This window comes from Oncorhynchus mykiss, chromosome 3, assembly GCF_013265735.2.
Source record: "Oncorhynchus mykiss isolate Arlee chromosome 3, USDA_OmykA_1.1, whole genome shotgun sequence".
Lineage (NCBI taxonomy): Eukaryota > Metazoa > Chordata > Actinopteri > Salmoniformes > Salmonidae > Oncorhynchus > Oncorhynchus mykiss.
In genome coordinates, this window is record NC_048567.1 from 74,300,971 (window position 1) to 74,317,292 (window position 16,322).

Sequence of the window (16,322 nt, forward strand, 5' to 3'; positions counted from 1 at the left end):
CTACGCTGGACCGGTTCGTCAGCTTCCTGCAGTGCCTTAATAGACTCTGGGGCGGAGGGCTGTTTTATGGACGAGACCTGGGCTCGGGAACATGACATTCCTCTCAGACAGTTAAGGGAGTCCACGGCCTTGTTCGCCCTGGATGGTAGTCCTCTCCCCAGGATTCAGCGTGAGACGCTACCTTTAACCCTCACTGTTTCTGGTAATCATAGCGAAACCATTTCTTTTTTAATTTTTCGTTCACCTTTTACACCTGTTGTTTTGGGCCATCCCTGGCTAGTTTGTCATAATCCTTCCATTAATTGGTCTAGTAATTCTATCCTCTCCTGGAACGTCTCTTGTCATGTGAAATGTTTAATGTCTGCTATCCCTCCTGTTTCCTCTGTCTCTTCTTCACAGGAGGAGCCTGGTGATTTGACAGGGGTGCCGGAGGAATATCACGATCTGCGCACGGTGTTCAGTCGGTCCAGGGCCACCTCTCTTCCTCCACACCGGTCGTATGATTGTAGTATTGATCTCCTTCCGGGAACCACTCCCCCCCGGGGTAGACTATACTCTCTGTCGGCTCCCGAACGTAAGGCTCTCGAGGATTATTTGTCTGTAGCTCTTGACGCCGGTACCATAGTCCCCTCCTCCTCTCCCGCCGGAGCGGGGTTTTTTTTTGTCAAGAAGAAGGACGGGTCTCTGCGCCCCTGCATAGATTATCGAGGGCTGAATGACATAACAGTGAAGAATCGTTATCCGCTTCCTCTTATGTCTTCAGCCTTCGAGATCCTGCAGGGAGCCAGGTTTTTCACTAAGTTGGACCTTCGTAACGCTTACCATCTCGTGCGCATCAGGGAGGGGGACGAGTGGAAGACGGCGTTTAACACTCCGTTAGGGCACTTTGAATACCGGGTTCTTCCTTTCGGCCTCGCTAACGCTCCAGCTGTCTTTCAGGCATTAGTCAATGATGTCCTGAGAGACATGCTGAACATCTTTGTTTTCGTTTACCTTGACGATATCCTGATTTTTTCACCGTCACTCCAGATTCATGTTCAGCACGTTCGACGTGTCCTCCAGCGCCTTTTAGAGAATTGTCTTTTTGTGAAGGCTGAGAAGTGCACTTTTCATGCCTCCTCCGTCACATTTCTCGGTTCTGTTATTTCCGCTGAAGGCATTAAGATGGATCCCGCTAAGGTCCAAGCTGTCATTGATTGGCCCGCCCCTAAGTCACGCGTCGAGCTGCAGCGCTTTCTCGGCTTCGCGAACTTCTATCGTCGTTTCATTGGTAATTTCGGTCAGGTGGCAGCTCCTCTCACAGCCCTTACTTCTGTCAAGACGTGCTTTAAGTGGTCCGTTTCCGCCCAGGGAGCTTTTGATCTCCTCAAGAATCGTTTTACATCCGCTCCTATCCTTGTTACACCTGACGTCTCTAGACAGTTCGTTGTCGAGGTTGACGCGCCAGAGGTGGGCGTGGGAGCCATTCTTTCTCAGCGCTCCCTCTCTGACGACAAGGTCCACCCATGCGCGTATTTTTCTCATCGCCTGTCGCCGTCGGAACGTAACTATGATGTGGGAAACCGCGAACTGCTCGCCATCCGGTTAGCCCTAGGCGAATGGCGACAGTGGTTGGAGGGGGCGACCGTTCCTTTTGTCGTTTGGACTGACCATAGGAACCTTGAGTACATCCGTTCTGCCAAACGACTTAATGCGCGTCAGGCGCGTTGGGCGCTGTTTTTCGCTCGTTTCGAGTTTGTGATTTCTTATCGTCCGGGCTCTAAGAACACCAAGCCTGATGCTTTATCTCGTCTCTTCAGTTCTTCAGTAGCCTCCACTGACCCCGAGGGGATTCTCCCTGAGGGGCGTGTTGTCGGGTTGACTGTCTGGGGAATTGAGAGGCAGGTAAAGCAAGCGCTCACTCACACTCCGTCGCCGCGCGCTTGTCCTAGGAACCTTCTTTTCGTTCCCGTTCCTACTCGTCTGGCCGTTCTTCAGTGGGCTCACTCTGCCAAGTTAGCCGGCCACCCTGGCGTTCGGGGTACGCTTGCTTCCATTCGCCAGCGTTTTTGGTGGCCCACCCGGGAGCATGACACGCGTCGTTTCGTGGCTGCTTGTTCGGTCTGCGCGCAGACTAAGTCCGGTAACTCCCCTCCTGCCGGCCGTCTCAGGCCGCTTCCCATTCCCTCTCGACCGTGGTCTCACATCGCCTTAGATTTTGTCACCGGACTGCCTTCGTCAGCGGGGAAGACTGTTATTCTTACGGTTGTCGATAGGTTCTCTAAGGCGGCTCATTTCATTCCCCTTGCTAAGCTTCCTTCTGCTAAAGAGACGGCACAAATCATCATCGAGAATGTTTTCAGAATTCATGGCCTTCCGTCAGACGTCGTTTCGGACAGAGGTCCGCAATTCACGTCTCAATTTTGGAGGGAGTTTTGCCGTTTGATTGGGGCTTCCGTCAGTCTCTCTTCCGGCTTTCACCCCCAGTCTAACGGTCAAGCAGAACGGGCCAATCAGACTATTGGTCGCATCTTACGCAGTCTTTCTTTTCGCAACCCTGCGTCTTGGTCAGAACAGCTCCCCTGGGCAGAATACGCCCACAACTCGCTTCCTTCGTCTGCGACCGGGCTATCTCCTTTTCAGAGTAGCCTCGGGTACCAGCCTCCGCTGTTCTCATCTCAGTTCGCCGAGTCCAGCGTCCCCTCCGCTCAGGCTTTTGTCCAACGCTGCGAGCGCACCTGGAAGAGGGTCAGGTCTGCACTTTGCCGTTATAGGACGCAGACTGTGAGGGCTGCTAATAAGCGTAGAACTAAGAGTCCTAGATATTGTCGCGGTCAGAGAGTTTGGCTCTCCACTCAGAACCTTCCCCTTAAGACGGCTTCTCGCAAGTTGACCCCGCGGTTCATTGGTCCGTTCCGTATTTCTCGGGTCATTAATCCTGTCGCAGTTCGACTTCTTCTTCCGCGATACCTTCGTCGCGTCCACCCGGTCTTCCATGTCTCCTGTATCAAGCCCGTTCTTCGCGCCCCCGCTCGTCTTCCCCCCCCCCCCCCCCATCCTTGTCGAGGGCGCACCCATCTACAGGGTCCGTAGGATTTTGGACATGCGTCCTCGGGGCCGTGGTCACCAGTACCTCGTAGATTGGGAGGGGTACGGTCCTGAGGAGAGGAGTTGGGTTCCCTCTCGGGACGTGCTGGACCGTGCGCTGATCGAGGATTTCCTCCGTTGCCGCCAGGTTTCCTCCTCGAGTGCGCCAGGAGGCGCTCGGTGAGTGGGGGGGTACTGTCATGTATTGTCATGTTGTGTCTTTCTGTCCTTTCCTTTCACCCTGTCTCCCTCTGCTGGTCGTACTAGGTTACCGTTTCTGTCCCTCTTTCCCCCAGCTGTTCCTTGTCTTCTCTGACTACCTCATTCACCCCTTTTCCCACCTGTTCCCTTTTTCCCTCTGATTAGGTCCCTATATCTCTCTCTGTTTCTGCTCCTGTCTTTGTCGGATTCTTGTTTGTGTGTCTCATGCCTGAACCAGACTATCATCGTGTTTGCTGCAACCTTGTCCTGTCCTGTCGGAATCTACCTGTCCATCTGAGCCCACGTGTGTTCATCATTAAAGAAACTCTGTTTGTTAATTCGCTTTTGGGTCCTCATTCACGCACCTGACAATTGTAGCTGGAAACGGCAGATTTTATATGGAATATCTACATAGGCTTACAGAGGCCCATTATCAGCAACCATCTCTCCTGTGTTCCAATGGCACGTTGTGTTAGCTAATCCAAGTTTATCATTTTAAAAGGCTAATTGATCATTAGAAAGCCCTTTTGCAATTATGTTTGCACAGCTGAAATCTGTTGTTCTGATTAAAGAAGCAATAAAACTGTCCATCTTTAGACTAGTTGAGTATCTGGAGCATCAGTATTTGTGGGTTCGATTAAAGGCTCAAAATGGCCAGAAACAAATAATTTCTTCTGAAACTTGTCAGTCTATTCTTGTTCTGAGAAATGAAGACTATTCCATGCGAGAAATTGCCAAACACACACACACACACACACACACTTAAAAAGAGAAAGAATGAGAGAGGGGAAAAACATCACTGGTGCTGTACAGACTCAACCAAGGACTGATACGGCCCAGAGGCAGCAGCAATATTGTTAACCTACACCTGCTTCAACAAGTGACTTCTGCCTTCAACTTTACCCTTTATGCAGAGTGTACACTGTTTATTTTTCCTTGTCTAAATATGATGTTCAAAGTGCTACCTTTTCACACAAAGTTTGGTAAATCCACCTTTACTTTTAACCAGTGGCGGTCTGTCACGTTCTGACCTTTATTTCTGTTGTTTTTGTCATTATTTAGTATGGTCAGGGCGTGAGTTGGGGTGGGCAGTCTATGTGTGTTTTTCTATGATTTGGGGATTTCTATGTTTCGGCCTAGTATGATTCTCAATCAGAGGCAGGTGTCATTAGTTGTCTCTGAGAATCATACTTAGGTAGCCTGGGTTTCACTGTTTGTTTGTGGGTGTTTGTTTCCGTGTCTGTGTTTTTCACCACACGGTACTGTTTTGGGTTTCGTTCGTTCCACGTTTATTGTTTTTGTATTTCAGTCGTGTTCATGTTTAGTATTTCTTATTAAAAGAACCATGGACACTTACCACGCCGCATATTGGTCCTCCGATCCTTCTCACCTCGCCTCTTCAGACGAAGAGGAGGAAATCCCTCGCACGGTCAATACCGTTTAAGATGAGAATGGATTCATTTCTATTACAGCATATTGGATGGTTGTCATTCGTATTCCATTCACCCAGCTCAATGTAACAACGAAAAGTTTAGGCTACTAAATGATACTGTAAATTTCCCTGTACCTATCATGAGGTTGCTACAACCTAGCCTATGAATGAACGTTTACAACGTAGGTGCACACAGGTTGAGAGAATTTTGTAGTAATCAAGGTGACAGACAGTAAGTAACACATTCAATACCTCCTTGCACACTTTTTCCTGCATCTAGCTGATCTACGGTGTAATTATTAGTCCAACAGTTGCAAATGAAAGTTTCTATTGGCCAAATTCAGATATTTTTATCTCCTTTTCATTCTGCTTGCTTCCATTTAGTAAATGTTTGTCCACAGAATGAATGCACCCCTGATCACACTAAAACAGTTCACTTTCATAGCAGCCGCATAAACAGCATGATCACTTTGTCTATATAATTCCTTCTCGCAACTATCTACTCGCTCAACTCTTCTTACCCTTCACTTGTGGACTTCAGTGCACAACACAACAGCCCCCCAAAAAACTTTCCAAGCCAAACCTTCATACCATGACCACTAACAGCTACACACAGCCTACATCATTGTCACGTCATAGACAACATACTAGCACGTTAGTAAACCCGCTACAATCATGCAGTACAGTCACAGCCGGGCCCGGTGGCAATAAATTAAATAAACCAAAAGCTTACCTTGACTCGGAAGATATCCACTGTTGAATAGCCATAGCCTGCTAGCTAACATAGCATCCCTCTCTGTTGAATAGCCATAGCCTGCTAGCTAACATAGCATCCCTCTCTGTTGAATAGCCATAGCCTGCTAGCTAACATAGCATCCCTCTCTGTTGAATAGCCATAGCCTGCTAGCTAACATAGCATCCCTCTCTGTTGAATAGCCATAGCCTGCTAGCTAACATAGCATCCCTCTCTGTTGAATAGCCATAGCCTGCTAGCTAACATAGCATCCCTCTCTGTTGAATAGCCATAGCCTGCTAGCTAACATAGCATCCCTCTCTGTTGAATAGCCATAGCCTGCTAGCTAACATAGCATCCCTCTCTGTTGAATAGCCTGCTAGCTAACATAGCATCCCTCTCTGTTTGAGCCGGGTGTTGCAGTAGGCTAAATGCATTTTTTGGGTGGGCTCCACTTTAAACCTGCTTCATCCTGGCTATTTACAGCAGATTAGTGCTGTAATTCACAACATCTCTTCCATGGCTCAGACTCATGAACTATTCCAGTGGGTCACAGCTCATTCTGTTCAGTTCCGGAGGTCGATGTCACCGGCCTTCTAGGCTGTACTGAACTGTGTCATTAAGCACACCTGGTTCCAATTCCTGACTGATTGTGTTTGTATAAATGTGCCCTTTGTCGATTATTGTTCTCAGGTCCGTTGATGGTGTGTATCTATTGCGTTGTCTCAGCCTGTGCTGCATGTTATTGTTTCCCATGTCTGTTGGTGGTATGAGTACCTATTGCGTTGTCTCAGCCTGTGCTGCATGTTATTGTTTCCATGTCTGTTGGTGGTATGAGTACCTATTGCATTGTCTCAGCCTGTGCTGCATGTTATTGTTTCCATGTCTGTTGGTGGTATGAGTATCTATTGCATTGTCTCAGCCTGTGCTGCATGTTATTGTTTCCATGTCTGTTGGTGGTATGAGTACCTATTGCGTTGTCTCAGCCTGTGCTGCATGTTATTGTTTCCATGTCTGTTGGTGGTATGAGTACCTATTGCGTTGTCTCAGCCTGTGCTGCATGTTATTGTTTCCATGTCTGTTGGTGGTATGAGTACCTATTGCGTTGTCTCAGCCTGTGCTGCATGTTATTGTTTCCATGTCTGTTGGTGGTATGAGTACCTATTGCATTGTCTCAGCCTGTGCTGCATGTTATTGTTTCCATGTCTGTTGGTGGTATGAGTATCTATTGCATTGTCTCAGCCTGTGCTGCTGTGTGTTTTGTGCATTGCGTATTACGGGTTCCGTGTCGTTCTACGAGGTTTACCCTCGCTCTTATGTTTGGGAACATCCCAGTGTTTTGTATACGTGTTTGTTTTGGGTGTATTAAAGACTCAGATGATGATGTATTCCTGCGCCTGTCTCCAAATCCTTTACACCAGCATGACATTTTGTCTATATCCAGACACCAGGAACCATTGTTTCCCATTACAAGATAGTTACCAGTAGACGCACACCATCCCATAAGTAACACGAACAAGACTATTAGGAAGCCACTAACACATTCTACCAGCTAACATTGTGTAGACTGTGGCTTTTCCTACTGTATATCTATTAATCGCTCTGCTAGTGCTGCCGCTTTCATCCATCCTTCCCTCGTTCTCTCCATTCATATGGAGAATGTGACATTTCCTCCATATTGAGCTATTAGCCTTCACAGATAAGATCCAACTCTCTTCAATTCCCACAGTGTGTTTGGTTATCAGCGTGTAGACAGGACAAACACACAGGCTGCCATTACTACCACTGCCCCTCTTGGAGCCTACTGGGGTGAATAGAAAGATCACTGTTGGAAGCAGCGAACATTCACTTCTCTCTGTTGCTACGGTACAAAGAATAGAGTTGAGTTTTGCAATCAATCAAATGTATTTATAAAGCCCTTTTTACATCGGCCAATGTCAAAGTGTTATACAGAAAACAGCAAGCAATGTAGAAGCACGGTGGCTAGGAAATTGTATTTCGTGTCCAGCTTTTGCCAATAAGTGTGTATGTATTAACAGAGGTATAGTGCCTTTGGAAAGTATTCAGAGCCCTTGACTTTTCCCACATTTTCTTGCATTATAACTTTATTCTAAAACTTATTAAATTGATGAGGAGAAAAAAAACCATTACACAATACCTTTCAATGACAAAACAAAAACAGATTTTTAGAAATGTTGCAAATTAAAAAATAAATATTACATTTACGTAAGTATTCAGACCCTTTACTCAGTACTTTGTTGAAGCACCTTTGGCAGTGATTACAGCCTCAAGTCTTCTTGGGTATGACGCTACAAGCTTGGCACACCTGTATTTGGGGAGTTTCTCCTGTTCTTCTCTGCAGATCCTCTCAAGCTCTTACAGGTTGGATGGGAGCGTTGCCGCACAGCTATTTTCAGATCTATTCAGAGATGTTCGATCAGGTTTACGTCCGGGCTCTGGCTTGGCCACTCAAGGACATTCAGAGACTTGTCCCGAAGCCACTCCTGCATTGTCTTGGCTGTGTGCTTAGCGTTGTTGTCCTGTTGGAAGGTGAACCTTCACCCCAGTCTGAGGTCCTGAGCGCTCTGGAGCAGGTTTTCATCAAGGATCGTACTTTGCGCCATTCATCTTTGCCTCGATCCTGACTAGTCTCCCTGCCGCTGAAAAAACATCCACACAACATGATGCTGCCACCACCATGCTTCATCGTAGGGATGGTGCCAGGTTTCCTCCAGAGTTGACGCTTGGCCTTCAGACCAAAGAGTTAAATCTTGATTTCATCAGATCAGAGAATCTTGTTTCTCGTGGTCTTAGTCTTTTAGGTGCCTTTTGGCAAACTCTAGGCGGGCTGTCATGTGCCTTTTACTGAGGAGTGGCTTCTGTCTGGCCACTCTACCATAAAGGCCTGATTGGTGGAGTGCTGCAGAGAATGTTGTCCTTTGGGAAGGTTCTCCCATCTCCACAGAGGAACTCTAGAGCTCTGTCCGAATGACCATCAGGATCTTGGTCACCTCCCTGACCAAGGCCCTTCTCCCATGATTGCTCAGTTTGGCCAGCTGTAGGAAGAGTCTTGGTGGTTCCAAACTTCTTCCATTTAAGAATTATAGAGGCCACTGTGTTCTTGGGGACTTTCAATGCTGCAGAAATGTTTTAGCACCGTTCCCCAAATATGTGACTCGACACAATCCTGTCTTGGAGCTCTTTGGACAATTCCTTCAACCGCATGGCTTGGTCTTTGCTCTGACATGCACAGTGAACTGTGGGACCTTATATAGATAGGTGTGTGCCTTTCAAATCATGTCCAACCAATTGAATTTACCACAGGTGAACTCCAATTAAGTTGTAGAAACATCTCAATGATGATCAATGGAAACAAGATGCACATTAGCTCAATTTCGAGTTACAGCAAAGGGTCTGAATACTTATGTAAATAATATATATATATATATATATATTTTTAAATGTATACATCTGTAAAAATGTCTACAAACCTGTTCACCTTTTCATTATGGGGTATTGTGTGTAGATGGCTGAGGATATACAGTGGGGCAAAAAAGTATTTAGTCAACCACCAATTGTGCAAGTTCTCCCACTTAAAAAGATGAGAGGCCTGTAATTTTCATCATAGGTACACTTCAACTATGACAGACAAAATAAGAAAAAAAAATCCAGAAAATCACCTTGTAGGATTTTTAATTGGTGGCTGACTCAATACTTTTTTGCCCCACTGTATACTTTTGAATCCATTTTAGAATAAGGATGTTACGTAACAAAATGTGGAAAAAGTCAAGGGTCTGAATACTTTCTGAAGGCACTATATTTTACCTGCCAGTGCTGCTGATCCAGTAAAAACTGTAGAGTCTCAGTGGCCCGCCGCCCACAGTGCTGACCATGCATAGCTAGGTGAAGGCTTTGGTGTGTGTGTGTGTGCTTTTTGTGTTTGGCCTTTGTTTTGAGATTATAATACCACACACACACACACACACACACACAGAACACAAACAGCTAATATGCAGTATTTGAAGGGAAATATGTAACACAGTGCTTGCCATGGGGCAATGCATTTGGCTTCTGCATTACTCTACAATAAATAGCCTAAAGTAAACAGACACAGGAGCTCAGATGAAGTTAGTGTTTGATTTTAACGGTATTCTTTACCATTCCACAATAAATATACAGTGAGGCATCGCTCCAGAAACACCGTCTATCTGAAAACGGCTAGCTATTTACATGTGTACAGCACATCTTCCAGTTTTAGTAGTCTGTAATCTAGTCCATTATCACAAGGTAATCAATCAAACATTCCAAACTGCATTATCATTTATGTTTCCTGGAACTAGAATGAAAACATTACATTTGATGTAATCAGGCATGTGACAGTCTGTGGTTACACTCTATCATACACACACATGATGCATATACACACACAGCGTGGCGAGAAGAAGGGGTTATTATGAATAATATAATAGAGATGTTCTGTGATTTATACTTCTAAGAGATTCAAATTAATTCAAAGACCTTGACTTTCACGCACCTACACACACAAGTTTCTCCATATTCAACAAGGACAGCATCGCCATATTACCTGTGAACAACACCAACATTAACTCACTTCAACTCACTGTGACAACTCTGTCAACAACAACTACACTACTCATAGTTACTGCAATCAATCTCTTGAGTTGTCAGAGTTAAAATGGCTGACGTTTGACTAGTGGTTCTGGAGCAATATAGAGTAAAAATTGAAAGGTTATTGTTATCGATCCATTACCAGTGCAACAACAGCTCACAGGAGAAGTAAAATAACAACTGTTTTAGCAGCTTCATCTCAACCTTGCTAAAACCACGGCCAACGTCTTCAACTTGTTACCCAGAGTGTGAGCTAGCGATCTGTTTTCTCACAGTTTCCACACTGAACAACTAACACAAGCTGTGTGGTTTACACTTTACAAACAAGCCTGCTAACACTAAGGCACTATATTTCTGTTATAACATGAACACTCTCACAGAAGGTCATTGTGAAACTCTAAATATAAGCTCTACAGTTGATTTGGTTTTTAGGTAAATATATGCTTCAGTGCTGCTAGAGTGATGTTGGAAATCCCAGACACGGACAGAGGAGGAAACGCTGAGAAGACGAGCAGCACAACTCTTCACGTTCACACTTGTGAGCTATGGGTTAAAGGCTTCAGAGTAGCGCAGCAGTCTAAGGAGCTGCATTTCTGTCCTAGAGGCGTCACTACAGACTCTGGTTCGATCCAGGTATCACAACCGGCCGTGATTGGGAGTCCCAAAGGGCGGCGCACAATTGTCCCAGCGTTGTCCGGGTTAAAGGAGGGTTTGGCTGGGATAGGCTGTCTTTGCAAAATAATAATTAACTCACTTGCCTAGTTAAATAAAAGTTAAATAAAAAGAATCCCTGCTCTGCATGCTGTTTCTTGTCCTATGTTGCTCAGTCTGTCTGTGTTGCTCTGCATGCTGTTTCTTGTCCTATGTTGCTCAGTCTGTCTGTGTTGCTCTGCATGCTGTGTTGCTTGTCCTATGTTGCTCAGTCTGTCTGTGTTGCTCTGCATGCTGTTTCTTGTCCTATGTTGCTCAGTCTGTCTGTGTTGCTCTGCATGCTGTGTTGCTTGTCCTATGTTGCTCAGTCTGTCTGTGTTGCTCTGCATGCTGTGTTGCTTGTCCTATGTTGCTCAGTCTGTCTGTGTTGCTCTGCATGCTGTGTTGCTTGTCCTATGTTGCTCAGTCTGTCTGTGTCGCTCTGCATGCTGTGTTGCTTGTCCTATGTTGCTCAGTCTGTCTGTGTTGCTCTGCATACTGTGTTGCTTGTCCTATGTTGCTCAGTCTGTCTGTGTTGCTCTGCATGCTGTGTTGCTTGTCCTATGTTGCTCAGTCTGTCTGTGTCGCTCTGCATGCTGTGTTGCTTGTCCTATGTTGCTCAGTCTGTCTGTGTTGCTCTGCATGCTGTGTTGCTTGTCCTATGTTGCTCAGTCTGTCTGTGTTGCTCTGCATGCTGTGTTGCTTGTCCTATGTTGCTCAGTCTGTCTGTTTTGCTCTGCATGCTGTGTTGCTTGTCCTATGTTGCTCAGTCTGTCTGTTTTGCTCTGCATGTGCTCACTGCTCATTGTTTGTCTGCATTGTTATTGGAATTGTTTTTAATAATCTGCCCAGGGACTGCTGTTGAACATTTACGTTGATTACTGTTTCACTCTCCCTGTAAAAATAAACTCAAATTCAAACTCACTTAGAAATGTTTCAGACAAACAGCCAGATTAAAAAACATGTCTGGGTCAAGAGAGAATTGAGGAGTGGAGGAGGGGACTGAGCACAGTAAAATCACAGCTAGGTTCCAACTCCAAGTAAACTCTGTTTCCGGGAGACACGTGCACAAACACACATACTGTCAAACCAAACGGAGACTAGGGCCTACCTTCACGTCTCGATGGATGACGTTGTTGTCATGACAATATCGCAGTGCCTCCAAGATCTGTCTCATGTAGTGACTGGAGCAGGAGAAAGGAAGGCAGAAATAAAACACCATGACTATTGATTCTAAACAATATTGTTGTAATAGCGACAAGTGGTTATTTCTGTCCATAGTGTTTTGGTATTATTCTCAGAATTTTATTTTTCACTAGTTGTGTTAAATTAAGTTTTGAAAGGTTGAATGCCATACCGAAGTGCAGCCTTGGAGAAATGTGAAGCCATCAGATTGAATGGAACTCAATGCAACAAGAGGAACTATTTCAAATGGAGCATCATGGGAAGTGGACTAGGTCTTACCTGGCCACCGCCTCACTGTAGACAAAGCCAGCGTCTGCCCTCTTCACAATCTCAAAACACAAGTCTGCACCATCCATACTGTAGGAGAGAGAGAGACAGATGGAGGGAGGGAGTAGAGGAAGGGAGTGATAGCGGGTGAGTGAGTGGAAGAGGGGGAGAGAGAGAGGGGGGGGGGGGATAGGGAGTGGGAGAGGGGTAGAAAGAGAGAGAGAGAAGGGGAGAGAGCGAGACTTCAGGAGGTGAAAAGGTTATCTTATTCAAGTTTGAAGTGTGTGCCACTACTATGGGCCTGTTTGAAAGCTGTGTATGTATCTGTCTGTCTGTCTGAATGAGTGTGTCTGTGTGCGTGTCTGTGTCTGTCTGTCTGTCTGTGTATGTGTCTGTCTGTGTGTGTGTGTATGTGTGCGTGTATGTATGTGTCTGTGTTTGTCTGTCTGTCTGAATGAGTGTGTCTGTGTGCGTGTCTGTGTCTGTCTGTGTATGTGTCTGTCTGTGTGTGTGTGTATGTGTGCGTGTATGTATCTGACTGTTTACGTGCGTTAATGTCAGTATATGTGTGTTTGATAAAACTCTGGATATTCCTTTAAAATGAAACTCGTTCGTTTTTATCGTATCCTTTGTTCGTGTGGAATCTTCAGGGACCTAGGGGGGTTTCCTCTAGTGTGCGATCTTTGTCTAGAACAGAGTAGACTAGAACAGAACACAACAGAATAGAACCGAGTAGACTAGAACACAACACAACAGAATAGAACAGAGTAGACTAGAACACAACACAACAGAATAGAACAGAGTAGACTAGAACAGAACACAACAGAATAGAACAGAGTAGACTAGAACACAACACAACAGAATAGAACAGAGTAGACTAGAACACAACACAACAGAATAGAACAGAGTAGACTAGAACACAACACAACAGAATAGAACAGAGTAGACTAGAACACAACACAACAGAATAGAACAGAGTAGACTAGAACAGAACACAACAGAATAGAACCGAGTAGACTAGAACAGAACACAACAGAATAGAACAGAGTAGACTAGAACAAAACACAACAGAATAGAACAGAGTAGACTAGAACAGAACACAACAGAATAGAACAGAGTAGACTAGAACAAAACACAACAGAATAGAACAGAGTAGACTAGAACAGAACACAACAGAATAGAACAGAGTAGACTAGAACACAACACAACAGAATAGAACAGAGTAGACTAGAACAAAACACAACAGAATAGAACAGAGTAGACTAGAACACAACACAACAGAATAGAACAGAGTAGACTAGAACACAACACAACAGAATAGAACAGAGTAGACTAGAACAAAACACATGTCACGACAGGCCGTCTCCTTCCTAGGATATCGCATTTCCACATCAGGGTTGGTGATGAAGTGTGACCGCATTGCAGCCGTGCGTAATTGGCCGACTCCCACCATGGTAAAGGAAGTGCAGCGGTTTTTAGGGTTTGCCAACTACTACCGGAGATTTATCCGGTGTTTTGGGCTGGTGGCTGCTCCCATTACATCACTGCTGAAGGGGGGGGACCGGTGCGTCTGCGGTGGTCGGCTGAGGCGGACAGAACTTTTGGTCCCTTGAAGGCTCTGTTTCCCTCTGCTCCGGTGCTGGCTCATCCTGATCCCTCTTTGGCATTCATGGTGGAGGTGGACGCGTCCGAGGCTGGGATTGGAACCGTGCTCTCACAGCGCTCGGGTACGCCATCGAAGCTCCTCCCATGTGCTTTCTTTTTGAGGAAGCTCAGCCAGGCGGAGCGAAACTATGACGTGGGGGATCGGGAGTTGTTGGCTGTCGTCAAGGGTCTGAAGGTGTGGAGACATTGGCTTGAGGGGGCTAAACACCCTTTTCTCATCTGGACTGACCACCGTAATCTGGAGTACATCTGGGCGTCGAGGAGACTGAACCCTCGCCAGGCAAGGTGGGTTATGTCTTTCACCCGGTTTAGGTTTACAATGTCATATAGACCAGGTTCCCAGAACACTAAGGCAGACGCACTGTCACGACTGTATGATACAGAGGAGCGGTACATCGATCCCACTCCCATACTTCCCTTATCTGGTGGCACTGGTGATATGGGAGGTGGATGTGGACATCGAGCGGGCATCACGTTCAGAGCCTACTCCACCCCAGTGTCACGACTTCCGAAGGTGGTTCCTCTCCCTGTTCGGGCGGTGCTCGGCGGTCGGCGTCGCCTTCAGAGCCTACTCCACCCCAGTGTCACGACTTCTGAAGGTGGTTCCTCTCCCTGTTCGGGCGGTGTTCGGCGGTCGGCGTCGCCGGCCTACAAGCCATCACAATCCATTTTTCTTTTTCCGTTTGTTTTGTCTTTGGTTCATTTCATTTGTTTTTATTTCTGTGTGTATATTTACCCCTGTTTCCCACTTAGATTTTTGCGGGACTATTTTCATGTTGCTCGTTGAGGTTTTCCTCAGTTTATTCAAGTGTGGACAGTGTTGTAGGAAAAGTAAGGAGCGTTGTATTTTTTTCTCCTTCCGTGAGTGACTGTGTGTTCCTATGTGTTGGGCATTAATTGGTATTGTACCTGACCCATTTTGGACTTGCCTATTAAAGACGCTACTTTGACATCTCTGCTCTCCTGCGTTTGACTACCTTAGCTACCTCAGTACAAAGTCGCAACAACACATCAGAATAGAACAGAGTAGACTAGAACAGAACACTCTTCATATTCCACACTGATGGCTTTCTTTCTTTCTTTGTCATTCTTTCTTTCTTTCCTTTTTTCAGTCTCTCTCTCTATAATTTTTCAGCAGACACCGTAGGTAGGACTCACCATCTCTTCCTCTACAGACCTCTTTCATTATTTCCCCCTCTCGCTCTTTATTTCTTTCTTTCTCGATCACTTCTTCTACCTCCCTGGCTGCTCTCTCGACTTCAGCCCTCTGCCATTATCTCCTCTCTCTCTCTCCTCTGATTCTCTCTCTCTCTCCTCTGATTCTCTTCATCTCTCTACTCCAGTCCTATTATCACCAGAGGTGTAGTCCTGCCGCAGCGTACCGGAGCGTCGCTTGCTACTTCTCACTGGTGCTTGTTTACTAAAAGGTCGATCAAAGCTATTCAATGGCCGCAAAGTCACAATGTTTTATTAGTATTCTACACAACAGAACTGAATGGAATAGCATGTTATAAACTGGGTGGTTCGAGCCCCGAATGCTGATTGGCTGACAGCCAAGGGTATTTCAGACATTATTAACTGGGTGGTTCGAGCCCTGAATGCTGATTGGCTGAAAGCCATGGTATATCAGACCGTATAACACGGGCATGACAAAACATTTTTTTTTACCAGTTTATAATAGCAATAAGGCACCTCGGGGGTTGCTTCGTGCCTAAGAACAGCCCTTAGCCGTGGTATATTGGCCATATACCACACCTCCTCTGGCCTTATTGCTTAAGTATAAGTATAAGACCAAAAACAGCCCCTTATGAGGTTTTAGGATGATTAGCTGAGTGGTCCCATTTTTTTTCTCATGGGTCAACACTTAACAGCTTGTGTACCACGGCACCACTAGGCAAAATATGAGCTTTGATTGAAACAAAATACAGGTAGGCCTATGCTATTGGTTACAACCAGAGGCTCAGGAAAACATAGTTAGGCCAACCTACATAATGTACATGCATACTACACTGTAGGCCTACATCATTCAAGAACATCTGAATGTATATTCCCATGAATCTGATTGAGATCAAATTATTATAGATAATAATAATATTATAGATAATAATTATTGTTATTTTACCTGTGAAATGTCCCTGCATGCAGTTTGGACATTTCACAGGTAAAATAACAATAATTATTATTCACGTTTGACAGGTGGCCTATTTTAAAACGAGGTATAATTTGGTGTTTGAAGGTATTCAAAATCTAGACGATACGCGCGGGTGTAGGCAGACGTTGCATTTGGAGGATGAATTTTATGCGTATTCTAAAATGATACTCGATAGAATACATCTGTCGGTACAAATGATGATGTCATTTCAGAAATGAAGACGTCAGTGTAGCAAGCTCTTATAGGACGTCTGCATGCAGCTACACTCACTCACTTTACCCATACAGTACGCTGTCCTGATA

At 45.5% G+C, this 16,322-nt stretch overlaps 1 protein-coding gene across 16 annotated transcripts in view; it reads right to left on the bottom strand.

The window, feature by feature from the left end:
- The window catches only part of LOC110504742 (peripheral plasma membrane protein CASK), a 273,170-nt gene that overhangs the window by 135,453 nt on the left and 121,395 nt on the right, over positions 1-16,322 (bottom strand). For all 16 annotated transcript variants that reach the window (XM_036975207.1, XM_036975191.1, XM_036975202.1 and 13 more), the window contains 2 exons: positions 12,216-12,293; positions 11,863-11,935 (listed from right to left, as the gene is read on the bottom strand). In XM_036975207.1, coding sequence (XP_036831102.1) covers positions 11,863-11,935; positions 12,216-12,293 — 151 coding nt within the window. The remainder of the gene's footprint in view (positions 1-11,862; positions 11,936-12,215; positions 12,294-16,322) is intronic.